The 27,882-nt window shown below is 46.8% G+C and overlaps 1 protein-coding gene across 2 annotated transcripts in view; it reads left to right on the top strand.

The window, feature by feature from the left end:
* SAMD4A (sterile alpha motif domain containing 4A) overlaps positions 1 to 27,882 on the top strand; it is a 206,551-nt gene that overhangs the window by 147,083 nt on the left and 31,586 nt on the right. The window contains exons 3-6 of one of the 2 annotated variants that reach the window (XM_044229758.1): positions 6,941 to 7,204; positions 18,209 to 18,318; positions 20,473 to 20,559; positions 27,526 to 27,859. In XM_044229758.1, coding sequence (XP_044085693.1) covers positions 6,941 to 7,204; positions 18,209 to 18,318; positions 20,473 to 20,559; positions 27,526 to 27,859 — 795 coding nt within the window. The remainder of the gene's footprint in view (positions 1 to 6,940; positions 7,205 to 18,208; positions 18,319 to 20,472; positions 20,560 to 27,525; positions 27,860 to 27,882) is intronic. The other variant, XM_044229759.1, reaches the window with a different exon arrangement.

Raw genomic sequence — 27,882 nt, 5'->3', positions numbered from 1 at the left:
TCTTGTCTAGCTTATTTCATAAATAATGACAATACAAAGTCAAATAGCCATTATCTAAAATAGATTTTCTACTGGATGACACCCAGTTTTGCCATTACAGAAACTGACAAAAGAGGACAAATGAAATGTACCAGAGATTAATGCAGCAATAAAAGTCTGCCAGAAACATCCTAATTTACTTCTTAAAAGCCCAAATGTTTAAGTGATAACGTGAAGGCAGAAACATACATCTTTCCTCTGCCCAAAGGCTGAGCCGTCTGGAGAGTAATAAGAGCTGACATCAGGGACAAGGACTCGTGTTATTGAAAAAGCCTCTCCAGGTGCTTTTCCCTGCATCAGAATGCTTTTGTTTCAATGCTGTATGAAAATGAGATTTAATAGGGAAAAAGAGATTTGGCGCTGTGTATTTGTCAACCTCGTCGCGATGTTCTTTGCGACTTTCTCTTCTTTCAGAGTATCCATTTGTGTTGTTTTGTTGCTTAGGCAAGTGTACATTTTCTCTTTCCTGAGAGTGTGTGGCTTCCCCTTTGGGCTCGTCGGGAACACCCCATCCACCGGCCACGTCTTTGCTTTGTAGCCTGTTCTCTCCCCTTCCCCCAGAGTGAGGTGGAGTCTGAAGCTGTTTTGGGGGAATCATCTCCTGGTGTCCAGATGTTGTAAGCACTGGTTTTCCAAACCTTTCAACAAGAAGCAGAGAGCAAGCATGCAGAGTTGAGGCATGAAACCTTCTAGATGGGCTTTTAGTTTGTTCCCTGAAGCAATGATGGCAGAGCATGTTAATTTTAACCTGAGTAATTAATAACCCCTTCCCCCTCCTTTTACACCAATCTGTACTTGGCTGTAAATGTGAGTGGTGTTATTTTGTCTTCTTTTGCATGATGTCACTGATCAAACACTCTGGTTTTGTTTTTGTTTGGTTTGGTTTTTTAATGTAGTCTTGCAGTACTATTAATCTTTTCTTCCTCAAAGATTCCCACTACAGGGTTACGGGTTGTGGCCCCACAAAACCAACTAAAGAAGAGGAATCCAGGCTCTGGTATCATTTCGCCACTGAGCCTCGAAAATGCTGGCTTTTTTTTTTTTTTTCCCTTAAGCAAATGCCTGGAATCATTCAAACAAGTGATGTTAACAGAACTCTACTCTTTGAAAACGGAAAGCCTTTAGTAGCAGTTCCTTAGATGCCCTGAAAGCACTCTCGAGAAATTCTTGGATGGCACCTGAAAAATGCCTGAGAAGCAGGCCTTAAATCTAAAGAAATGATCGGAATTGCTCCCCCAGTAACTTTGAAACAATAATTGAAGCTATTTTGTAGCTGGCAGTGGGTTGAGTTTTTTCTCCTTTAAACTAGACTAGTATCAAACCATCTCCTATAACAAAATGTAAGAATTATATGATTGCTGTATATAGTAAATTGCTGTATACAGCAAAGGTTCTGTGGATACTCTGAATTTCTTTCAGAGTAGGTCTAATAGACAATGTTAAAGTTACACCATTAGCAGCTCACACGTAGAGTATTCCTAGGCTTTGTCATAGTGTGTTGACATGCCCAGCGTGTATCCTGAGAGTAGGGAATAGCCTAGGATGTTTTAATTTAGGAAAAAACCTTGAAGTTAATATTTTAAAATCATGTGCTGATGTTTGGTTTCCTCGTTCTACTTCTTCAAATCCCTAAATTAGAATGAGTTATTTTTGTCAAGTTTACTCGCAATTTTGTCAAGTTGTATCACGTGAGCATCTAGAATTTGGAAATTTTGAGGAAGTACATGTTTTCCTGTGAGAAGGGCAGCTTGTTGAATTAGAAATTGAGAGACTGCCTGAGGAGTAAAAAAGATTAAAATTTCCAATCCCGTCTGAACTCTTAGGGATGTGACGAGACAGAACTCAAGTTTGGGTTGAGAAATCAAGCTATTTGGTTTGAGGAAAGAGGGCGTGATTAGGAATATGGGAACACTTACTGCCCTTATTCAAAAAGAAGTCAGCTTCTAGATTATAAACTCTAGAACGAAATGTTAAGACCGTAAGGAGGTGGAAACACATAGTAGTAGCAACGCAGAGTGCTGGTGGACAGGACTGGAGGGAATATCCTGACGATGAAAGACATGCCAGGGACTTTGAGCACGACAGTGCCCAAGGCTGCCTTTACTGCCCATGAAAACCTCAGTCAGCAAAGCAGAGTACAGCAGTCTCTACCATTTGTTGAATTTGGAGCTCCGTTGTTAATATATAAAAAAAAAATAGGGGTCCCCAAAAAGCAAGAATTCTACCCTGAATCTGCTGATAGAAAAAAGGGACCAAAAGAGCTATGAATTCAGCAACATGTAAATTAATTTGCCTTTTATTAATGTTTATACTCTGCTTATATATAAAGATTATTTGCAACACAGTATTTCATCCATGAGCAAAGTGTGGTGCACACAGGGATTTTAAGGGAATTTCAGTCCCCAGGGGCCCAGAGCTCATGACTTAGGAATTCTTGAATTACCTTTCAGGGAGCTTCCAGCTCTGAAAAGTTATGAATCTAGGCTCCTAACAATTTTTAAAGCAGAAATTGCATTCAATGCATAAGCTTCAGGAGGACAGGGAAGTATGCAATGTATCTTTGAAAGATGTCCGTTAAAGTTTGTGAGGATAAAGTTTCACTGAAAGTGGAGTCCAATTATCTATACTGTTTGCTTGTGGGGATCACTTCTCTGCTCCACGGTGAGGTATAATGCTTAACCTAACAGTGAACCAAAGAGCTCGTGGGCCAGTACCTCCAAACTTCCTCTTTCTGCAAACCCTATTATTTGTCACATTAGAAAGCAGAAAAAGTAGTTATTCCTAATTTTCTTAAAAGAGTCTGTCCCCAAAAGCCTGTCACTGAATTTTGAGCTGAAATTGAGCTGAAGTCAAGTTTGGTCAAAGGAAAGGGGTTAAAAAATCTGATTTCCAGGCTTTTAGGAAAATACTTAAAAGAATAGGTCCCAGAGTCAGGTATGGTCTTTTCCTCTAAAAAGGTGTTGACAGGAGTCTCCTTAAAGATGTTTTGAGATGAAAAAGAAATCATAAGTTTAAATAAGGTCAGAGAAATTGGCTAGCCAAGAATGGTATGGCAGAGTTTATTGCCAGATTATAAGACCCTCTCAACCTGTATCACACGGCTCCATGGCTATAACAAGATTATTTTTAGCTGTTTTTTTCCCCTACATTTCAACTAGACTTATTCAGTATTTGTTATTTATTTTTGGTTCACTTGAATTTATAATGCCCCCCAAATCACAATATTCTATTGGCCAACCTATGTGTACATACGTGAATATGTGGACATTCCTGAAATTTCCTGTAAGAAGACATAAGCAATATTGAACCTCTATTTCCTTCTAAAAATAATAAACAATATTGAATTTATACTCTACACTATATTAAGTTTTAGCTTCAGTTTTTTAAGGGCAAAAGAGGTGCAACCTTTGTTCCCTGAGTAATTTTTAGTAGGATTTTCGATATAATAAATCCATCCAGAAACACGCTGTCCCTCCAACTCCCACTATTCTAAAGTCACGAATGCAATATAAATTCAGGACTTCAATTCTGCCGGAACCTGCTGATTTCTAATCTATATTGAGATTTTTTTTTTTCCCCAAGGTGTACTTAATTCTGCAGGGTTTGGATACCCAGGGGCAGCTTAAGTCTGAATGAAACATTGACTGTTGTCATTCTAAAGGTCTGCCTCTAGCTAGAGTCCTTTTGGGACAGCTACCAGAAGACTGTTTTCATTGCTCTGCCTCTCTACTCACAGGAAAAAGGAATTTTTTATTTAGGTATTTACTTTTGCTTGCATATCCATTTTTCCTCTATTTATCACATCAGAAGAATTCTTTGGTTAAAAAAAAATGGAGTGAGGGGACGACCATCAGCGCTGTGCCCCTGGCCACCTCATTCATGCCACAGCGGTGAGGCCTACATGCTGCCCACGGCATTGATCATTGCCTCTGCCATTTTGTGCCGAACCTGAAGTAACCCTAAAATTGGCCTTGTGGTACAAGCCTCTACCTACTATCTCTACCTGAAGAATTGTCTTTGCCCCAGAATGGCACATTGGACAGGTCACCTGTCACCTGCTTCTCTCTCCTTCACACAGGAAGACGACCTGGTCTTGCCTCTGGGCCTGGTTCTCTTTGGAGAAATGAGGCATTTGCCCAGCATGACTTCACTCTTACTGGGGTGGGTCCCATGCCTGGATCTAAGCACAGGGCCATCTCTGCAAATCGGAAGCTGTGTGTGAGGCATTTTGCTTGGTTGCTATAGGAGGTTGACTCCTAAGGAGACCTTGCTGTTTGGGTGCCAGCTGCGGAATCTTTATGATGCAGACAGGGTGGGCATTCAGTAGAAAGTCACTGGGGAAAGGCCCTGGTTTTCCCTCGGCTATAATTGATTTTTTATTAGAGGCAGAGGCCAAGTGGATGCCATATTCCCTGTGACGTCAGTCAAACTCAGAGATATATGAAGACATGGGTGTAGTTATTTATGAGTAAAACCCGATAAGTCCCACTAAGGTAACGATCTTGTTCCATTCTCAATAACTGGTAGAATCCTCAGATATCGATCGACACGCCTCCCCAAGGATGCCCATCGATGGGGAGGTGGCGTGGCATTTAAGAAAAATTTAGGTGGAAAGATGCAAATGGATTCCATCCAGAAATGGAATTCAACTCCTACATATTTGGGGTATCACTGTCAGCACCCAAAGAAGGGGATTCTCTTAGTGGTGTGCCCACCCATGATTACATACATGTTCACTTGTCGCCTCTAACCAATCTAGGTCCTAAGGGTTCTTCCAGTTCAAAGCTGGGTGTCTCTCTTTAGCCTGTTTTTATGGTGTGGGGTTTACCTCTAATCCTGGCTGTGAAGAGGAACCCCATTTCCACTTGAGGCACACCTGGTCGGAGCATCAACCAGATAGATAGTCTGAAACAGTTACCAAGGTATCAGAAAGCTAAGATGTCTAAGCTGGACTGTTCCAGCACTCAGTGAGCCCTCAACAAGTCTGCCCAATTTTATATAAATACTTAGACAGGCATGAAATGGATTTTCTGGATGTCTGGCTTTTTTTTTTTTTTTTTCCTATTGGCTTCTCTCTTCATTTTTGCTGCTGCTTCCTTTTTATTTACTTTTTTCCTTTTTGCTTTTTTTTTTCTTTTCTTTTTCTCTTGGTAATTCTGATCCAACCAGGTAGGATTGCATTTTCCAGGGAGCCTTTTTCAATAGTTTCTTCCCTAGCCTATTTAGTGGAAAGGCAAGCTGTTTCAGCCTGTTAGGGTCAAAAAAAATTTTTTAAACAAAGTTCCCTTTGCATTTTTCTTAAAGTCCAGTGATAATTCCTTGCCTTTGATAGAATCTGCCTCAGGTGGGAATCTCTCAGGTTACAAATGGTAAACTCGGGCAGCTCCCTTTTTGCCTCCCTGTTCTGCTAATGAAGAAGCTTCTCGCCCTTCAGGCTGTCCCTCTTTTGCCCAAGTTGTCTCCCTTCTGGCCACGTGAAGCCACATGGAAGGAAACATTGACAACAGAGATGTGACCCCATTGCTCTCAAGGCCTGGTTGAAGCCAGCTGACCATGAACTACCTTCCCACACCACCACTCCCCCCAGATATGCTTTCTGGAAGCACCCAGCCTTTTGGCTCTGATCTTTCTCTTTGAAGTGAGGGCAAGGTAGTCTGCTGCTCAGGTCTTTGTGGCGTGGGTGCTTCTTACACTGTGGTGTCAGCTCTGCTTACTAAAAAACACAGGTTCACACCAGCCAGGAAGAGCTTGTCCGGGCCTGGGAGAGCAAAACCTCACTGTAGGGGATAAGGCCCAAGATGGAACTTAATGGCTTCCCTGAAAAATGTTTAAAAATGCATGTGGCTCAATTCCATGTGAGCGTGGCTGCAGTCAAAATACCCCAGACCTGTCAGGAAACGGGCCTCAGAGACTCTTATGAATAGACTTATTTTGTAAAGTTACTTAAACGCCCAGAAAAACCAACCGAGGGTAACGCCGGCTCCCCGGGCGTTGATTTGGGTGAAATCCCTCCCTCAAATGACCTCAGTTGAGTTTGGCTAGTTACAGGAGTTGTGTTGCTTTTTCCTCCTTTTCTGGAAGAGACATGGAAAACGGGCTGCGCAGATGTAGCCCACCGGGGGGGAAACGTTGATCCCGCGGGTGGAAACCGTCCCCAGCTCACTGCGAGCGCCCCACCGGCTTCTGAATGAAGGCCTTGTTACCTGGCAGTTTTGTCAGTGTGAAGTTTGGCATTAACCTGTGAAGCCCGGGGAAAGAATCGGCCCTTTCACACACAGCTGCCCGTGTCCCACACACACCCTGAGGTCTGTGTGCGCCCTGCGGCCCCCCAGGAGCCCACACCCCTCCAGAACTGAGAGGCTCCCCTGCTTCCTGGCTGCCAGGCCTAGTCCACCTTCTCGTCCAGCCCAGCCAAGATCCCAAACGGTGACCAGCCTGCCTACCCTTCAAGGAGTCCACCCCCAATGACATGGGTAATGTCGGGTTCTATGTGTTTCCCAAAAAAAAAAAGAGAGAGAGAGAGAATGTCCAGCCCATGTTCTCTTCACTCTTGGCCCATGGCTACTTTGCCAGGCTGTCAAGCCTCACCTGATTTATAGGCCTCCTGCCACGGATCCTGATTTCTAGAGTTAGAATGAAAACCAGATCCGGACCCACAGAGGTGAAGGCCAGATGGGTGGGGCCTGTAGGTTTAGCCTCTTTGGGGAAACCCAACCCACTAAGAGGTGCAGATACATCCTTTTGAACCCCCTGAAGGGAAGGTCCCTACCAGGCCTGTATTCAGCCTGCGGGGACCACAGATAGTTAGCGTCATTTCTCAGGGTTAAAAGGTATTGTGGGTTCTCTGTGGCCCAGGCTAAAGGGGGGGGAATAACCTATTTCATTTTATTTTTTTTTCCAGTTCTCTCAGGCCAGGCACACCACAGCCCTTTGAAACGATCTGTGTCCCTTACCCCACCCATGAATGTGCCAAACCAGCCTCTAGGCCACGGATGGATGTCTCATGAGGACTTACGAGCTAGAGGACCCCAGTGCCTCCCATCCGATCATGCCCCCCTGTCTCCACAAAGCAGTGTAGCCTCTTCAGGAAGTGGTGGGAGTGAACACTTAGAAGATCAGAACACTGCTCGTAACACATTCCAAGAAGAAGGTAGTGGTATGAAAGGTGAGTGACGGACGAGAAACCACTGGGAACAGAATCTGTCCCTTTATTTAGAGTCAGAAGGGTGAAAAGAGAGGTAGGTAGTCAGCGAGAGAGGAGCCCAGCCCCCTCCCCAGACTCATGCATTTGACCCAGCCCTTGCAGAGCTCCAGGGTCCACCCTGGCGGAAAGGGCTCCGATTCCCCTTCCAGGGTATCTTGCCAAAACCTGGGAAGCAGGAACCAGAGCAGGAGAGGTCAACACTCTTTTTTTTTTTTTTTTTAAATGCAGTGACTTGCAGGCAATTAAATGAGTCACCGCTACCGGCGGTAGGATCTCCTGTGCACGTACATTGCTCAGTCTGTCCTGTTAGGAAAGGCGCTGAGCTCCTCCAGCCTTCTACCTCATTGGCTGTGGCCAGGGAACTGTCAATAATTCAGCAACACAAACCACAGGCTCTTTAAGTCTCTCCTAATGCAGAATGGTAGTCGTGCTTCCTTTCTCTCTCCCTTTTCTTTTGATATGCAAAGAAACTTTTAAACCCTTTCCTCTGCACCTGTTTAAGGAACGTGAACACAGTACCACTGAGAATCTATGTCAGGGTGTTAAGCCTGAGAACAGCTTCGCGTACAGTGATAAAGGCCTTCTCGTGCAGCATAAATAAATGTTTGTACATTGCCCTGTAAATCTAGCCTCTTCTTAAGCTACTCATCAGGAGACAGAGATTGCCAAATTACCCTCGACAGGTTCAAAGAGGATACGTGCGTTTTGTATTTTTAGACGCCAAGTTGTTCAAAGTCTGGGAAGTCCTCGGGGAAAGATGCTCGTCAGAGACCCAGGAATAACAGATTTAGATGGAGAAACAGTAATTAGCCTTGCTTCTGGGAGTACAAGACTGCAGGGGGCCTCTGAGAGCGGCCCTCTTTGCGGGCATCCAGAGTCCTGAGGACCGGCTGTCTCCAGCCTTTCCCTCGAGAAGGCTGTGTTGATGTAGGAGTCTCTGCACCAAGTCCCTTCCCCGCCATGGAAGCGTAGCACAGAGAGACACCCATGACCACCCAGGGGCCAGTTGTGTGAGACCACCAGGCTGACGCAGGGAGCCTGTCCATTAGGGGAACAAAGCTGCCGGAAGTTCCTTCCCTGGTGCCTTCCTTGAACATTCCTCTCCCTCAGCGGCAGGCCCGTATGCTCCCATGCCACCCCCATCCCATGGTGAGTGCCCAGAGTGAGTGGGATGTGTCTTGATGCTTTCTTCCGCTGATACAAGTGGGTCTTTCAAGGTGTTTAACAGACAGCACAAACAATGGCTCATTTTGGCATGGAGGGGATGTGTGTCCTCTTTCTCTTTCACAGTTTTCGAGGGAATGTGTCATAATTTTGGAGACCTAGCAAAACTCATTTCTGAGTTCATGCTGTATGGTTCTGTGCTCTCGCAGCTGAGCCCCAGGTGACGGGTAACCAATGAGCCTCAGCCATGTTTTAGGTAAGCCTGTAGGACATCTGTCACGGGGACCCCCCAAGTACCCGAGGGACCCCAGGAGGCAGGGCCAGTCGTTCCTCTGGACTAGCTTCTTCCTAGGCCTAGTGGAGTGACTGGGCAGCACATTTCCAAGAAAGTGTACGTGTGGTTCTAATCGGTGACTATGGGAAGGAGGCCTTGGCCCTTGTGTTCAAGGGCAAGGAGGGTCCTACAAGAAGATTGTTCTCTGGGATACAGACATCTCCCAGAGAGGAATGCTGGTCCTGTCTGATTATCAGAGGTCTGCTTTCTTTCCTTTCTTCCTTGTCCTTTTCTTTCTTCCTTCCTTCTGTACATTCATTCATTCGTTCTTTTTTTCAGCTTTAATGTATACCTTCAACATCCTCCCAAAGTAGGTAAAGGTGTGCTCATAATGTGCTGTTGTTTTGAGGTGAGAAAAAAATGACAGAAAACCCAAATAAACTTCTTATTGCTGTTTTAGAATACAAGCCAAAATATTCCAAAGTTCAGGGAATATCCCCTATGTAAGCATCTTCTATTCTTTTCTTTAGAATTGATAAGAATTGTCTCCTCAGAGATCCTTCAGTCAGAAAGTGGCAGAGATAAGCTCTTACATCCAAGATTTTCTTTATAGGCCCAAGGGATTTGGTGACCAGGTAAAACCGAAGACTCTTTCCTATATACACCCACCTTCTGCTGACCTAGCAAACTGTCCTTTTCCCAAAGAACTGGATCAGGATTCAAAATATAAAGTCTGTAGCAAATTAGAGGGCAAAACATATTTGAAAGAAGGCAGGAGAAACAACGGAGAGTTGTATTTGTGGGAAAAGTGTGTTTGTAGTTCAGCTGATAGGTCAAATCATAGAAACGTCCACACCTGAAACAGCGGCCTCCCAGAATGTGGGGGGCCGAAGGCAGCCCCCCCGCGGTGCCTGGAGATGTCTTCTCGAGACAGCAACTCCGTCAGTGAAGCCTGTACAGGGTGGCCTCCCGGGACAGTGCCCAGGAGGCAGCCCTCACCAGGCCCAGCTCAAGAGTTTCTCATTTGGTTCCCAAGTCCGAGAGCAGACACAGGTTTAAGTTTCCAAATTAATTCATACTTTCTGAGAAATGAAATATGAAATCAAATGAAACGCTTCTAAAAAGAGCCAGCTCTTGCCCTCAGATCCACATCCCCTTCTTCCACGTAACCAGGATTTTTGGCAGGAGTATCAGCCCTTTTAGGCTACTTTCTGGTCCACCTGAGGACACCATCAGTAAATTGCTATTTTTCTAAAGTTCTTTTAAAAGCCTGGTTTACAGAAACAACAAGGAATCTGTAGTTGAATTTGGAGGAGTTCCAATTCTCCAGAGGATGCGTGTCAGCCCTCTCCCTGCACCTTGGGGAAAGAATAAAAAGTCGCCATAATTGAGCTTAATTTAGTGTGAATTCATCTTTCTTGCCAACAGCTGTGCATACCTTGTGGAAACACAGTGTTCATCTCTTCCTTCCTTTTCATCTGGACAAACTGGCCAGGCCTGGCTATGAATTGTCCCTTAGGAATGGGCCTCTTGGGTCAAGAGTGTGAAATAAAGCTCGCAGCCCAGTATTCTTCTTTTTTTAATTTTTCACGAACATCGATCTGATCTCGCCCCTCTTTTTGTTTTGGGGTCAGCACCCTGTCAGGGGTCGTCGCAAAGTTCTCTCCCAAGTAGACCAGCTTGCGCTCTCCGGGGAATAACATCATCTGCCTGCTTTGCTTTGTTTTTCCTTTTATAGTAAATATCATCCCGAAGACGTAAGTCAGCTCCAAAGCCCAGATTGGCTGTCCCTCCGGGTAGGGATCTCAGATTAATCTCAGGCTGAAGCAGGAGTGGGATCAGCTACTCGAGAAATTAACGAACTGAAGTAGGAAACAACAGGAATAGGAGTTTCCCCCTTAACGTGCCCCGTGGAGGCTACTGGTTATACATTGTTGGCCCAGATATGCTGATGGGGGTTTCTAAATTCAGTTGTCCTCGTTGTTGGCAGAAACATCACTGTGACTTATCCCAGGGGAAAGATTCATGATTTCCAGGTTGCTTCTCAATCATAATACCCTCCTTTCCCTCGGCTCCCTTGCCTCTTCTCTCATGCAAAGCCTTCAGGTGACCCAGAGGAAGAAAAAAGACATTCCCCTAATTTCCTGCAAGGAAGAGAAACCTAGATGAGCAGAAGTCTGTTGGTTGGGGAAACACATCTGCCCCTCATAGCAGCATCATGTGCTCAGAAATAATGTAGAGACATGACATCCAAAGACTTCTCAAAAGGCCAAGGCTGTCAATGGGTGGTGGGGCGGTGTTCTATGGAAGCAGAGAGAAGGGAAGAAAGACTGGTTCATGGGTTTTACTTTAGTTCTTATCAAGTCAGTTGGCTTTTAAGCACCTGCTGAGAGAGGCTTGGACTAGTTTACTGGGGACACAGAGAAGAAAGAGATGGGACCTGCCTCATGGGAGTCCCCATCCCATGAGCAACAAACACGGACTGGACGCAGGTGCACAGCTATGAAATTGTCTTGTCTTTGGAGACTTGCCCTGGGTCAGGGTAGGCACCAAGGACGGCCCTGATGCCAAGTCGAGAGACGTCAAGGGAAGTTCCTGAGGAGGAGAGGCCTGGACCTGAGTCTTGGAGCCTAATTACATGTTAGCCAAATACATAAGGTGAGGGAAGGGCACTCTGTGCAGAGGGAAAAGGATGCAAGAAAAGCATGGTGATGAGACAGATCAATCGAGTACCTCCTATAGCTTGAAGGTCAAAAGGACATGGGAAGGAGTCTGGAGAGGGGAAAGCCAGGCTTTGCAAAAGGTTTGGCGTTCACAGAAGCTGTCAAGGGCATTTAGTAGCAGAATGACCTACTTACCTTTGCTCCTGAGAAATCGGACCCTAGTGGAAGATGGGGAGGGGGGCATGGAAGGGAGGAGGAGCAGGGGATTCTGATTTGGGAAACCAGCTGAGAGGTGGGGGCTGTTTAGTAAAAGAGGAGGAAAAAGAGATGGGACCAAGGGAAGCAGCAGTGACAACGGAGTCCAAGGAGTGTGTGGGCATGGTCTTTGTGCGAGAGAACCGAGACAGCTCGGAATTGAATGTGTCCTCTTGAAAGTAGACCGCGCAGGAGCGGGAGGAATTTAGGACGATGCCCAGGATCCTGCCGGGGCAGCTGGATAGCCCGCGGTGTCCTCTATAGCAAAGAGAACAGAGGAGAAGAAACAGATCCTGGGCCAGTGTGGGGCCTGGTGAGTCTGGAAACCAGTAGGACACTCTGAGGAGCTGAGCCAGACCTCAGTGTGCCATGTTCTTCCCTGGCTGGTCTCCCTAAGCCCCAGCTTCTCTCCCCACCTGTGCAGGTTAGCACTCTGACTGCCTGTGGGGAAGCTGGTGTGGAGACTCCATTCCAGATTTCTAGCTAGTAAGGCCCATAGATTCGGGCTCCTAAAAGTGGCAGGCCCCATGACTTTCTCGTCACAGCTGTCAGCAGGAGAGGGGTGGAGGTCGGGGGCTGTTTATCTTGACACGAGCTTCAGCCTCACCATCAGGAGTGGACGTTGACTGGGTTGCCTTACGATGTGTGGTACTCAAAATATGGAGGTAATAGAAACTGTTACATTGTTTGTATTCAGACATCATACAGATTCAAAAGAAACCTGTGGCTCCAGTTACCTTGATAGAAACCTAGCAGTTAAGAGTGGAGGGAACCAGCGACTGGGAGTATAGGCTTGGTTGCCTTTTCTTGGGCATCTTCAATGAAACTGAAGTAAACTTTTTTTTCGCTCACAGTGAAGGAAATGCATTGCCTGTTCTGAAGTAGCCAGTTTGGGGTTTCGAGTTGGTTTTGAAATATAAACCTTTGAACTTCTCTACCTGTCTTAGAATGCGATTAGAAAAATTATTGACAAGTGTGATCCTTTTTAAGATGAAGAACCTTTAAGATAAAGCTTTGTGAGAAAAGTGGTGACTCCAGCATTTCTAGGATCGTAAGGGTATGAGTGATGGGCTGGGAGTTGGCCGGGACTCTTCTCAGCATGGCTCTCCTGGAAACAAGCCACCATGTTCTGAATGTTGACTTTCTAGACGCTGTCTTGAATTCATCTAACTTGAAGGCCAAGAGTTAGTAAATTCCCTTCACTCTCTTTATTCTCAAATGCCAGCCTATATCCTGCATGGGCAGGTCCTCATGGGCTCAGATTGTGCCCCCTCTTCTCAGATAGGCCAGAGGCCCGTTGCAAAGTTTCAGGATTCCCCCAAATTCTAAAAGATAGAAGTCTTTTAATCACCATTCCTTACCAAGCATGGGTCTTCAGCTGTGGTGCTTGAAGAACTGTGCAGGCTTGGGGAGGGCAGCTTTCCACGTGGAACCCAGCCGCCACTTAATGACGCAAAACAGGCTGCATGTAGAACACCACTTAGGAGTGTCACAGCTCACGGAAACATTGAGAAATTTAATTCCTGTGTTTGTAATTGAACGGTCTAAGTTGGTATTTTACTCAAACCATTCCTTCTGAGACCCACACAGGCTCCCCATCAAGGTGAGCCCTTCTTGGAGGCCACAGCAGACGTTTCCCAGGATTGAGGAACACACTCTCAGCTCCCAAGAATCAGAGACCAAGGCGTGTCTTTCTTTTGCTCAGAGGCTGGAGCAGCATTGGGCTGCTCCTTCCACTCTGACCAAAAGTAGACAGGCTTCCATAATATTGATGCCGTTCCTGAACTTCTGCTTTGTTTTTGAAAGGAATCTTTACCCTCTCACTTCAACACTGAAAAGTACGCCTCTTCTTACCCTCAGCTGGTTTCCTCTTCTCTCCCTCAAAGATCAAGTATGCGCTTGTATCTTGGGGAGAGAGAGAGAGTTGTCTCAGCTCTCTGTGGTGAATGGAAGTTGCTCTCCTGTCTGCAGGTACCAGGACCACCACGGGTGAGGCTTATTGTGGAAACCAAGGCTGTTCATGTTTCTCTCTTCCAGTGGCACCTTACTCCCTGCCCTTACAAGTCTTCCCATATTGGGCCCTTCTGCAGTATTGGTTCCATCTTTCATTCTTGTGGAGCCTCTTTGTGAGGCAGTTGACGCATGGCCCATTGAATGGTATATGCAGCCATTCTGGAAGCAAACATTTGAAAAAAGTAACTCAGGTTCTAATTGGACCTTAGCCTCTGTGTGAGCTGTTGTACGTGCCACAAAGCTTCTCTATGGCAAACCAACATAATTGGAAATTGAACCCATTGGTAAAGACCAGCAGGTAAACATAGAGCATATAAAAATTGAGTGTAGCGCTATTACCAAAAATGGCCATGTGGAGATAAACCACTGTGGACTGCAGCAAGATCTAGAAGGAGCTTCATGAAGGATGGACAGTGAAGGACTTCATGAAGGATGGTGCTTGGGGACCCACCATCTGCATATGAATGGTGATACTTTCTCCCAGAACCTACCCTTTGGATTTGTCCTCCCAGTTTTCTTCCTAGGCTTCTCTTCTCATCCCTTCCCCTAAATACCTCATGCTCCCAAGGCTCTATCTTGGATCACCCCTGTTCTCACTCCATGTTCTTTCCCTGACTGATCTTACCACTTCCATGGCTTAAAGTCACCACCATATGCTGCTGACAAGTTCTCCCGTTCAGACCTCTCTTCAGAGATCTTGTCCTATCGACTCTGAGCCCTAGATGGCTCAAAGGCAGTGATACTCAGCTGACATGAAGTGGACCTCATCATTTCTCCCTTGTCACCCCAAATCTGTGGCTCCTCTGTTCTTCCCTGATCTTCAGATACTACCCATTTTTATCCTATTCCTTGCTACTGCCCTTCCAAGCCATCTCCCAGGGCTTCAGTTAATCCATTCCCACATCCTCCAGTCCAGCCTTTACATGGACAGCCATCATCTTTCTAATATCCTCATCGGATTGTGCCTCTGTTGCTCAGATTTCAGCAGTTCCTCATCACCAAAGACCAGGTCTACCCTCCTTTTTTCAGCATTACGGATCTCAATCATCAGACCCTGTGTGCTCCACCTTGTACTAGCCATTCTCTATCACCCACCCAAGTGTTTGCTCAGCGCCAAATGCTCTGTTGGCTCTGTGCTTTGCTAATATGCCGTTCCTGCTTCCAGAGAGGCTTCCTCACCGTGTTCTGCCCAGTGATTTCCAGGCTGCTCCTACTGTGAAGTTATCCCTCACTCCCCAAGGGAAATAAAAATGCTCATTGTTCTGTGCCCACCCCGAACTTGGAGTTGACCTAGCACTTGTTCTACAACTGTTATAAATGTATTGTTTGAGTCAGTCATTCTCTCTGGATTAAAATCTATTTGATGGCAGGGACATGCCTGGCCCCCATAGAAAACACTCAATAAGGGTTGAGTGGGCAAATATCAGGATGGTCACACGTGGCAAGGAAGTCAACCCGGCATATAGCAAAAGCATCTTAATCTTTCTCACACTGCGTAAGAGAGTGAGTTTCTAGTCTGGGACCTCCGTTGGCAAGTCCAGCAGAAGCAGCCCAGTGGAGGCTAAATGGCTGTGTGCCAGTTAGAGGGGGGAGCCCAGGAGGCATGCATGCCCCCAATTGAGAAACACCCCTACTTGTCTTTTCGTTCAACCATAGCCATAGCTCTTCAGAATGAAGAAATAATGTCTGAGGTTATATGAGATGGTTCTCAGCTTTGCATCCACCTGTAGCACCTGGACCATGGGAAAGGATCTGAATTTTCAGTTAGTCTTCATCTCTGGGTAGCATCTTAACAGAATCTAGCATCCAAATTATTGGAATTCCTGGCTTGGGAGGAGTGGAATGGTGCGGGTGCACACCTCTCTGGTTTTTTTTTTTCCCTCTTAAAGGAGTTTTGTTTTAATCCCTGGCAAAAGAAGGTGCCTTGTCTCCAAGCAGGGGGTGAAAGATTAATAGACTGTGTTCTTAAGAACTGGAATTTTCTCTTCTTTGTTCATGTTTGAGGAAGGAGAGCTCTTTAAGCATGGAACACCAAGCAAGGCATGGAGACACTTGCTGTACAAGCAGAGTCAACATGTGCCTGCCTCAGGGAACAGTGGCCAATGGGTGCTTACCAGGAAGATATACACAAATAAATTCTCCAGAAGGCCTAACTCACCATGTTGTGAAGTTGATAGGAAGACAACTCCCTCTGGCCCACATTTTCACTAAATGGATGAGGCGGGCTCTTCCAACCCCCTGACAGGAATTCTAGTTATCCAAATCTTTTATAGAAAGGAGCTGGTACTGACTGGAGTGCTAGTCTTGCTGAGTCAAGATTTGTACCCTACTGTCCCCAACTCTCAAAACACCATATTGCCCTCTTGGCTTAAAATACCCACTTCTTTTGACATGATTTAGTAGCTCAGGATTCTGTTTTACCATGAGTGGCTTTTGCCTGATAACACTAGGGCACCGGTGAAAAGTCTGGCCCATGAGATGCTCCATACTCTGTGACAGATTATGCCCAAGTGTGCCATGGGGTCACTCAGACTTTGCTGAATCATGATCACTGAGTTTTCTGAGCAGAAAGTTGGGACTTTTCAAAGACGTGAGTAGCCAACATGAAACCTGATGCCAAAGCGTTGACAAGTCACTGGCCCCAAAGCTGGAGCTGTGGTTATTTGCTGCTCACACTGCAGAAGGATCAGCATTGATTCAACAAAAAAACATGGTGGAGAATAAAGTCTGGTAAGATGGGTCCAGGATGCCGCAGGAGGGAAAGTACCAGAAACTGAGCTGGCAGGGCCTGGAATCTATGCAACCACAGTTTGAGTCAAGGAGGACTTAAGTAGTTGGTACTATGTGCCTGGGGAAGCCTTATCTCTTTGTGGTTCCTGATGGTCCCAGAGGGACTCTGTGCTTGTCATGGTAGAAGGAAGGGCCTAGAAGTTCAGAATCAAATTGATTTCTTGCCTAAGATGACTGAGTTTGTTCTTCAAAAGGCATTGAGGATATCCAGTTCTGTTTCTCTACAGGTTCCCCTTCTTTAGCCTTCACATTATGGCAGATCATGAGGTAATCTTACCAGGCCTACCCTCCCCTTGTAATCTTTGAATTTGGGGAGATATCAAATACCCACATTCCATAAGCCTAGGTCAGGTTCTGCAGGGGGGGCTGGGCCTGATTACAGAGTGGGCCAGTTTTCTTCATCAATCAAAGTTAACTACTTTAAAAATTGGAAATTGGAAATTTCCCACTTACTCTGGGTGTTCGTCAGTGCCTCATAATAAAGCACTTGGCACAATAGCATCTTGTGATCAACATGGCTAGTAATGGATAATACTTGATAGGAGACGTGAATAACATTTACCCAGTGCTTTAACATTTCAAAGTACTTTGATGTCATTGTTTCCCCAGCCCTACCACTGATGGACTGTGTGGTCCTCCTCTCACAAGAAGTTGATACAAGGCAGGAAAAAGCCATGAGGCAGGAGGCCTGGTTCTAGCCCCATTTCATCATATGCTTGCTCCATGACCTAGACAATGACTTAACTTTCCCATCGGTGAAATGGGTGAAGGGTGGGGGAAGGAGATTCTAAAGAATTTTCAAAGATCCTATTTGCTCAAAAACTCTGAATTAAAAGAGCAGGGGCAAGTGCTTTGTTTTGGTTGAACTTAGCAAGGTGGTAATTCTCATGGATCTTGATGCAGTTACTATTTAATTTTCCAACTCTAGAATCCAAAATGTGGGCTTATTTCAGATATGCTTTGGAGATTCTATTATCCTATGATCTAGCGAATTTGGGGGCCTTTCCAGTCCTGGTATATTTGTGGTTAATATTCAAGGAAAAGGTCTGAGACACATCCAGACACATTCCATGGCCTGGAGAAATGGTCATCGCACGCGCGCGCGCGCGCACACAGACACACAGACACACACACACTGGAGTAATAGTTTTGGAGTCTAGGATGCCCTTATTCCCGCTGGGGTGGAAAAAGGCAGAAGAAAGATTAGGCTAAGAATGACAGCAACTCCACCCATGGACTCTCACAGTTGCCTGGGTTAGCTCTTTTCTGTGGAAGTGGCAGAAAGAACACATGGAGAGCTACACTGAACCTAAAAGGAAATCTTGGAGAGGAAGCCTCATCCTATGTAGTTTTAACATTGCAAGTCACCTCTTTCCAAATCAGTAATAAATAGTCTGGCCAAAGCAGTGGTTTTTGTCATGTTTTTGGCCATGAACCATTTTGAGGATCTTATGGAAGCTATGGATGACCTCTGTCCAGAAAAATACTCCTATATTCACAAATTGGGATATAATTCTAGGGAATTCCTATATGCCCTGCAGCCCACGGACCCCAAGGTAGCAACCCCTAGTCTAAAATAGAAGAAGGGAGCCTGACAGTGGGAATGTCAGGGCTAGACCAAGACTTCGAAGTCCATAATTTGTTGCCAAAATGGAATTGAACAAGTAGTAACATAAAGGGTTTTTTTCTTCTTTTTTCCCCTCTGACCATCACCCTCCTGTCCTCTCTCTATTCCCACATCTTTTGTCATCTCTTCCTGTTCCCTTTCAATTTCTCTCCCCATCTCTCGCGCACCTTGCCCTGCAGATGTTCCAGCCTGGTTAAAAAGTCTCCGCCTGCACAAGTACGCTGCGCTTTTCTCCCAGATGACCTATGAGGAAATGATGGCCCTTACCGAGTGCCAGCTGGAGGCTCAGGTAAGGGGTGCAGGTGACCATTCCCTGAGAAGTTGCGCCAGGTGGAACCTGAAGTTCCAGCTCAAGACATACCTATCTCCACCCAGTAGCTTGCCTTGTTCTAGGAACTGCCAGGTGCTGGCCCACATTATGTGGTGAGTAAGGCTGAGTTCTTGTCTTCAGCGTCCAGTAGGAGGTGGGGGACCAACAGATAACTGGAAGGCAAATAAGGCTCAGTGAGAAAGAGTATGAAAAAGGTAATACCTAGGTGCATGCTCTAAGTTCAAGGTAGAGTGGCCTAGAAAGAACATCTGACCAAGGCCCCAAAGAGTCTGGGTCCCTGCCCTTGCTTTTCCTACCCCCTCCCTCCATCTGTGGGACAAGGGGTTGTTTGGACTATGACAGATTAGTTGTCTGTTGTCCAGTCTGATAAGAAATCAGCTAACTTCTAGTAGGTAGTAATTAGAAACACCAAGTCCCTCAGACCTTCCCCAGCACTTTTCCAAGAACATGTTCAGATTGGACATAGTTGAGATCAGAGTAAGTGGTGCCAAACATTTCTTTCTTCTAACTACCTTGAATAACATGGGACTGACGCAGAGAATGGGATTACCCTAGGTCTCTGGTTTCATTTCCCTTTTGAGTGCCATAAAAGAACAAAGTTTCCCCTTCCTTCTCAGGCATCTTTGCCCAAGTCTGGATGCCAAAGGCTAGGCCAGTCAACATACCCCCCCAAACTGACCATGTTTCCTACCATGCTGTGCTCAAATAAATAAATCTGACTGATGTCTTTGTTTCCCTTATTTAAAATGCCATTTGCATGTTTCAAATTGACCTCAGTTTCTTTTGAGCAATGATTTAAAAGAATTAAATGTCTGAACAGGCTAATAATATTTCCTTCGCAGGAAGAGGAGATTGTACCCTTTGGGGCAACACTGGTCTCGACTCCTACCTCCCAGCAGATGCTGGTTTCCCATTGCATCTTCAGTACCCTCAGTTAACCTCTGCAGGCCTGGCTGAATACCAGTATTGAGATGCAAGGCAAAGCCCAAAGTCACTGTACATTCTAGGAGAATGAAAAGCACTAATTTCAACTTCTTACCACTTCTTGCACCACTTTTTAGATCTTGATTGTTCCTTAATCAATCCCAGGGATTGATGAGACCTACTTCTAAGAGCATTTTTTGCTGTTTGGGTCAGAGTTAAGAAAAAAAAAATCTAAGTCCTCAGTTATTTGACTTGAGAAAAAACAAGACCTAATTGACAGAGAGGGCAAAGCCAGAGGCATGCAGAGTAATTTAATTCACTTGAACCCGAAGTCAAGGCTAAAGAGAAATCTGCCCTCAGCACTTCATGTTAGAGAATGAGTTTTGCTATCACTTGAGTGTTAATATCTCTGAAGGAGATGCCTCTGGTGTTCCCATCTTTTCCTTCTGTAAGAGGAATCCTATGAGTCGGTGTAAGAAGAAGTCACCAGAAGTTTGCCTTAGAGACCTGACTTAAGAAAGGACCTCCTGTTTGGAACTTTGCTGTATCTCTAATCAACAAGCACTGAACTAAATCCTTGGGCTCACCACTGCACACCGTTAAGACAAAATCCACAACCCTAACTGTGAATCCTCCTCATTTAGCTCAAGTGATGACTGAACAAGTGTTTTAGGTTCTTTTCTATTCTTGTTTTCCTTATGGAGACCAAAGATGAGCTGTAAACTGCCAAAAATTACCCTGTATTGTACGGTACCTGGTGAGAACCATTACCAGACTTCAGAGATGGGGAAACCCAGGAAAGTTTTAAGAAAACAATGAAGCTCTGTATGGGATTGGAACCTTCAAGCAACCTTGGGTGGGAATGAAATGACAAAATACAGAGAAGAGTGTATAACTTTAAAATGATCATTGAAGACAAGAAATTTTATGCTGGGTGGGTAATTGGCTGTTCTAGTTTTCTCTCTCTCTTCTCTCCTAAAGGTCACAGCCAAAGGACACAGGCAAATGTATAGCCAGATGTACTTAGAACATTTAGTAAGGAGAGGTTTGTGACCGAGGGGACTGATGGATATTTACTAGTCCACAAACGTAGGAACCAAGAAGACAGTGAAGTACTGAATAGCCTCCAGGAGCTCTAAACTGATTCTTAAAAATATGTTTTTAAGTGTAACTTTTATTTAATTACAGAATGTTACCAAAGGTGCAAGACACAAAATTGTCATCAGTATTCAGAAGCTCAAAGAAAGACAAAACCTCCTTAAGTCTTTGGAAAGGGTGAGTGACCGCCAGGGAGGGTGTGTCTCTGCCGCCATGATGGGAAAAGTCTCGGCTGAAGGTGTCATGGGTAGATGTACCTTGCAGAGTTTTTCACCTTGTTTTCCTACCAAAGGCAGAAAAAGAATGAAAGGATTTTAAAGTCAAGTTTCCCGGTTATCCACACTCCTGTGTAACCTGACCTCTGCCATGTACTTATTCCCTGGGTCTAGGCAGCCGGTGACTGGCCATCCTGGGAGACTCTGGCTTCAACAGAAGGCATCAGAATCACTGGGGTGATAAGCACTTACCAGCTGCCACTGTCTCTTTTTGTTTGCTGCCTACACAGGTTCTCTTCCTATCTTTGTATCCAGACATCGCCCTCGTACCAATACCATTTTGGGGATTTGGTGACTTTATGATTTCATCTGAGGGGCAAAAGAGAGCAAGACTCATTCCCGTGTTGCCTGTGCCCCAACCTGGAATTCTGGTGCAGGCACTGCTGTTGGGAGGTGGTTGGGATTGGCGGGCTGGGAGCTCCATAGGCATGTGCTCCCTGCACAGCCTGAGCAGTGATGTCCTCTCGCAATCCCAGGGTGCCTTTGGAAGGCAAGAAAATATGGAGCTTGGGCGGCTAACACAAGTTCTGTGAGCACGTAAAAATTTTATAATGCAACAGGAGTTTTTTTTAACGGATTTACAAAGATGTGTGTGTATAATTTTACATAGAATATATAAAGCTACCCTGAATGCATATCTCATAAAATATAAAGTAACATATACTTACAGAATATGCATATATAACTTTATAAGGAAGGTGGTTTTGAAAGCCTTGAGATAGATAGATGGGGAGAGACTACTCACATGCACGTCCGTACTGAGAGGCCTGTCCTTAAAGTGAATCACAGATGACAAGCGACCTATCTGACTGAAACCAAGGCTATTCTTAATTCTGTTTCATTTACCAAGCAGTTTGTCTGACTGAGTGATTGCTGCCATCTTTAATATAAGAACCCATTTTGTTGTCGACCATGAAAACGCCAGTATTCTCTGTCTCTGTTAGAAAGCCCAGGAAGTGTTCTGCCCAAGGACTAGACAGCTGAGTATTAGGCGAGAGAGGGATCAGCCCCCTTTATCTCTGGAGCTTTCCTCGTAAACTCACAGGAACGCTGTCACTGAGGAAACACAACGACCTGAGGGACAGAGACAGAACTGCTGTTTGTTCTACTCCCTGTGGCCTTGGGCCAATTCGGTGTGGAAACACAAGAGCAGCAAGGTGGCACAGGTGGCCTGACATGCCGCTCACTTTCTGTCTGGCCTTTGAGAAGCCCGTTGCCATTTCACACCTTGAATAATATTAATTCCACAAAAATACCTTCTGCCAGGCTCACTGGAATGGGAATTGTTAAAAAGATGACAAAAGTCACACAAAGGGCGCCTGGGTGGCTCAGTGGGTTAAGCCGCTGCCTTCGGCTCAGGTCATGATCTCAGGGTCCTGGGATCGAGCCCCGCATCGGGCTCTCTGCTCAGCAGGGAGCCTGCTTCCTCCTCTCTCTCTCTGCCTGCCTCTCTGCCTACTTGTGATCTCTCTCTGTCAAATAAATAAATAAAATCTTTAAAAAAAAAAAAAAAGTCACACAAAGTCTGAGGGCCGCTAATGGCCAAGAGAAAAGCGATAAGGAGTTTATTTTGACATTTTGGGGGAAGAAAGCTTGTGTGTGTTTCAGACCAACGCGTTGACCTTGCCTCAGAACACCTGATCTCAGACACCGGTATGCTCATCCCTTCAGGAAATGATGGCCTGGGGGTAGGGATCCTGCATCCACTGAGGACTCAGGCCCTTGCCTCTGTTCTCTCTCCTCTGGGCCCCAGGACCCTCCTGCTCTTGGAGGGAGGGAGCTGTCCCTACTGTGTTGCCACTTAGGTCTCCTCCCACAGACTCGCACCAGCCCTTTCTCTGGCATTCCCAGATGTCCTGAGCTGATTATGCTGTTGGAAATGCTGTCATCAGGCCCCTGCCTACAGCATTCTTACCTCACATAGAACCCAGAGATTTCTAAGGAGATAGCTGGGACCCCGCCCGTGGCTAGTTCATAATCAGTAGTCGCTGCAGGTAAGCTCTAGGTCCAGAGCACTTCCACTCACTCACTGAATACGTACTAGGCAGCTGCCTTGGACTAGATTTACCCCCATCCACTGGAGACTAATTGTGAGTAATACAGAAATACGTGTTTCTTGCCTTTGCGGAGCTTGGATGCATGTTGCGACACGGATATGTCACACAGACATTGTGGTGCTCTCACAATCCCCTGTGATGGGTGCCATGGCCGAGGCTGGTGGCGGGGACGGGGGGGGGGGTGCTTCCTGGGATAAAACCAAGCACTCTGCTGCGGGGAGGAGGGAGAGCATGGAGGGGCCGGCACTGGCTGGAGACCCGGTAGGAGCCTAGAGCCAGCCTTGGTGGTCCCTTGAGCTAAGGCGGGGAGGCGTGAAGGTGGAGAGGGACAAGGGAGGTCATTTAGCAGAAGTCCAGGCATTGGCCTGGGTGTCGTGCCGTTTGGAAACAAAATGTAGGAGGTGTTGCCAGGGCGGGAGAAGTGAAGCTCAGCTGGATAGATTGTCTGAGGTGCCAATGGGACACTGCGGCGCAAAGGGCAAGTTAGTGGCCAGAAGCACAGCGCTGGAGTCCACAAGGGTTTGAAAGACTCACTGTGGTTCATCTGTGTGTAAATGGCAGTTGGTTTCCCAGAAGTGTGTGTTGAGTGGTAAGAGCCGAGGACAGACCCTGAGGAGCACCAGAAGATGGAGGGACCGAACAATGCCAGAGGCTTAGCTGCCCTGAGGGTCAGAGATAGTGTGTGCAGGAGGGAATCCCATTAGGGGTCCTGAATGTGTCCCATACCACGAGGACTGAACACTACTCACCCCAGGCCCCGAAATCAGCCACCGGCAGGTCACTGGTAGCCCCTGTGAGGAGGGTCGCCAGGAGAATGGAGGGATAGAGCAAAAACCTGTGAGCCAGGGAGTGTGGATGGGTGAGAAGGTCATCGGGGAAAGATGTCTGGTGGAAAAGGAAAAGGGAAGATCAGACGGGTCGCTGGGACAGACTTTTCAACATTGATCTCTGATACTAAAAATGTTCCCCCATGCTTTTCATTCACTGTCTTTTTTGCAACTGACTCCGAAACTGTGAAAGGTGGACCCTTCTCTGGGAACCTGGCCTGGAGAAAGGAGACACACACACACACACACACGCACACACACGCGCGCACACACACACACACACACACACACACACGGGCTGTGTTCCCACAGCTCCGGGTCCCAGCAGCATGCTAACACTGTATGGGCCCAGGAACAGTAAGCATCTTAGGACGAAGATTCTGCTGAATTTGCTTTAGGTCATGGCTCCCAGTAGGGCTGAGCTGGGGTCTGGTGAATGAAAGGTGGCGAGGGAGCGGGTCTCAGCCAATGCCAGCCTGCTGTCTCCTGCATGAGAAGTCCAGGGCTTCCCACGCAGGGGGAAGGGTGGGGCCACGGACAGTGTGTGAGTGCTGGGATGCTGGCTGCCCGAGTCCTGTCTTCCAGGTGATTTGCCCCTTGCTGCCATCACGAGCCTTGTGAAAGTTTCCAAAGCAGTCTTCTTCCAAGACCTAAGAAAGCCAGGCAAGGGGTGGGTCGGCAAGTAGCTCCCTTTCCTGCATGCAAGCCCTGAGTTGTGACCCCCGAGCGGAGCGCTGGGACAGGTCTCGTGGTACCTGCTCCGCCATGGGCTCCTCGGCTCTGCCCATAGGTGAACAGACAACTTCATTTTGCCTCTTTGTGTTTATAATGTAGGATTATATTTATTGTCTGAAGGATCAATAGAGACTTGGGTTGGTTCCCTATTTTTGTCAACATGCAGAATTAATTCCTATAGCGAGTTGAGGACACTGGAGTGAGTCCCACTCGGGCCATTTTCTAGCTTCCTTCCCAACCTGGGCATGGAGTGTTAAGTTCTAGAATGGATTTTGAAGGGTCATACATGTAACTCCATGGGAGCTGGCCTAAAGGGCATTGTTAACTTGTTGGTAGCCAGGTGTTTTCTTGGAGACACTAGTTTGAAGGCTGTGGGTGGGAAACAAAACAAAACAAAACTCCTCATGATTCCTGATAAGATATTTTACAGAGAGCATCCGTCATTATTCATTAGGTTTATGGATTCCTTTCTGGGGCAGTTGTCTCCAGTGGAATAAAATGAGATTTGAACTTGGGGCACCTGTATGTTTCCTGTTTCTAGGAGTTCAGCTCTTAGCATAATCAGACTCTCCTTCCTCCATCACTGAGTAACTACAGAAGCCTTCTGGCAGGTGACAGGAGCAGACGGGGGTTGCTTGGTGGCAGGTGACAAAATGTCACCTCAGTGGTCACTGGCACATGGGGTAGCGTGGCAGGGAGGTATGTGATCTCCCAAATAGGCTGGCCAGCTCTGCCTACTCAGCCTCACTCTGGAGGAAGCTTCATCCCTTCTCTCTCCTTTCCCCCTCCCCTGGCTCAGTCAGGGGGACAAGATCAGAACCCCCCATGTCCTAGGTGCCAGCTACACAGTTGGCCGGAAGTGGAGGACCTTGACACAGGGTTTCCCCAGTTGACACACAGTTGAGTTGGGAAAGACAACGGGTGTTCTTCTGCTGTGGGCCAGCTAGCTTATCTCCATACACCGTGCCCAGGTGGATCACCATGTCCAAAGTCAAGGAACCATTTGCATGCTGCACCCTAGACTCTGGAAGAGGCTGGTCCAGTCTGGGCAGCAGGACAACTGGGAGTGATCAGGAGCACCCCCCAGCCCCACCCCAGCCCCACCAGGCTCCCACATCAGGCTTGCCAGCACAGGCAGTAGGCTAGTCTTAACTTCTGCCATATCTGCCAGGCTTACAAGGAAGGCAGTAGACTCTAAAACCCTCCTCTTTAAAAGAAAAATGGACCATCCCCTCTAAAATAGTGGACAGTAGCTCTGAACAAGACTGAAACAATTCTGATGGCTACTTTACATTTCACTTTCCTCGATAACCCTGAGTGCCAACTCAGCTAAGCTTCTGCCTCCAGCGTCCTGAGCAAAGCAGGTTCCCTCCAAAGACGGGGCTGGGCTGTTGGTGGTCTACTGCCTAGAACTGAAATGTTGCCTGTCCAAGTCTCCCATCCCCAGGTTTCCTTTTTCTAATTGACTGATTGGGAAGTCGGGATGTAGATGTGATTGTGTTCCGTGGGTTTGTGTTCCTTGACATCATCCAACAATTTTCCTTGGTAAGAGAGGATCCCAGGAATGGATGGTAAATCCATCTAAAATCTTCAGGCTTTTACAGCAACGTCCTTGCTATTCTGGGCTCTCAGAAGACCAAGTACTTCATTAGTAATCAGGGCCCCAATTGTCAGTGTCCTTCCTGGGTCCCAGGGAGAGGTTTGCTGCAGAAGCACCGGGACAGCAGCGGGGCAGAGGGCCAGGCTGCTCACCATACCCACAAGACTCCCAGGACCTGACCCCCGGCCCCCAGACTTGGAGCCTGTTCTGTGCCTCCGTGAGCATCGGGGGCACAAATAAATGTCAATCAAAATCCACTTTCACTCTTTTTCTAATACATAATGGCCAGTAGATCAAACAGTAGGTACAGAAGGACCCAACTATATTCTACAATATATAAAGCCCTTTATATATTATAGATAACTTCAGGGGATCCTTGAACAACATGGGGTAGACAGGCACCCCCTGTGCAGTTCAAAATCCATGTATAACTTTTGACTCCCCCAAAACTTAAGTACTAATAGCCTACTGTTGACTGGAGGCTTTATTGATACCAAGAAGAGTGGATTAACACATATTGCGTGTTATATGTATTATATTCTGTATTCTTAAAGTAAGCTAGAGAGTAGAAAAAGTTAAAATCATGAGAGAAAATAAATTCATAATACTGCACCATATTGATTGAAAAAATCTGCAGGTAAGTGGACCACACAGAGTTCAAACCCACGTTGTTCAAGGGTCAGCTGTATCCTATACACATAGATTATACATATTTCTCTCTAGAACGATTCTTCCAAAGTGTGTCACTCCCCTGCTCAAAACCTTCCCTGATGTCCCGTCTCATTTAGAAACACTTCCAGCATTCATGCCTCTATGCTCAGGCCCCAGTAGCAACTTGGAACTGATTTCCTGCCCTCTCCCCTCACCATCCGGCTCCATGTCAGGCCACCTTGCTCTGCCTCACACTCTCCCGGCAGGCTCCCGCCTCAGCCTTTGCCCTCGCAGGGCCCTAGAGCCGTTATGTATCCTTCACTGTTGCCCCGCGATGCCTGTGTTGGGGGCTGAGTGAAGGTGGGAGTGCCCAGGTTCCTTCCTGCACAACAAATCATACGCAGGACAGGACGTTACCGTGTGACCCAGCTTTCTTATACAGCTCCTAAAGTCTGTATCTGTCAATGATATAAATGCTTTTTCTAGAAATGCACTGAAGACGCCAGGGAAGGAAATGTGCCACGTCCTTTTTTTTTTTTTTTTTTAAGATTTTATTTGTTTATTTGACAGAGATCACAAGTAGGCAGAGAGGCAGGCAGAGAGAGAGGGGGGGGGAAGCAGGCTCCCTGATGAGCAGAGCCCGATGTGGGACTCCATCCCAGGACCCTGGGATCATGACCCGAGCTGAAGGCAGCGGCTTAACCCACTGAGCCACCCAGGCGCCACGTGCCACATCCTTTTAATGATCACCTCTAGTTGGTGGGATTTACAGGTGCTGCAAATACGGATATGCCTATCCGTATTTTCCAAGTTTTCTACCTGGACTAATCCTAGGACGATAAAATTAAAGTGATTGCACTTCCAAAGAACGTTGCGATGAGGGGGTCAGCAGCTGTGAGTCCTGTCTGGGAACAGCTCGGGAAAGGGGAGGGGAGGCACCCAGTTGGGTCACTCCTGTTCCTGCTGCTAACAGAGGTCTTCTCCCTCTGACCCTCCAGGACATCATCGAGGGGGGCAACCTGCGCGTCCCACTCCAGGAACTGCACCAGATGATCCTGACTCCTATCAAGGCCTACAGCTCCCCGAGCACCACCCCCGAGGCTTGCCGCCGGGAGCCCCAGGCTCCGCACCCGCCCTCGCTGATGGGCCCTGAGGGCCAGAGCCCTGATGGCAAAGACAGTGCCTCGGCCACCGGGGTCCCAGCAACCACCTCGGCTGGGGCCAGCGGGGGGCTGCAGCCACACCAGCTGAGTAGCTGTGATGGGGAGCTGGCCGTCGCCCCGCTGCCGGAGGGGGATCTCCCCGGGCAGTTCACACGTGTCATGGGGAAAGGTAGAGCCTGATTCTCACACCTC

The sequence above is a fragment of the Neovison vison genome, chromosome 13 (assembly GCF_020171115.1).
Source record: "Neovison vison isolate M4711 chromosome 13, ASM_NN_V1, whole genome shotgun sequence".
Taxonomy (NCBI): Eukaryota; Metazoa; Chordata; class Mammalia; order Carnivora; family Mustelidae; genus Neogale; species Neogale vison.
The sequence above is the reverse complement of the archived record's forward strand: the minus strand, read 5'-3'. Positions and strand labels throughout refer to the sequence as shown.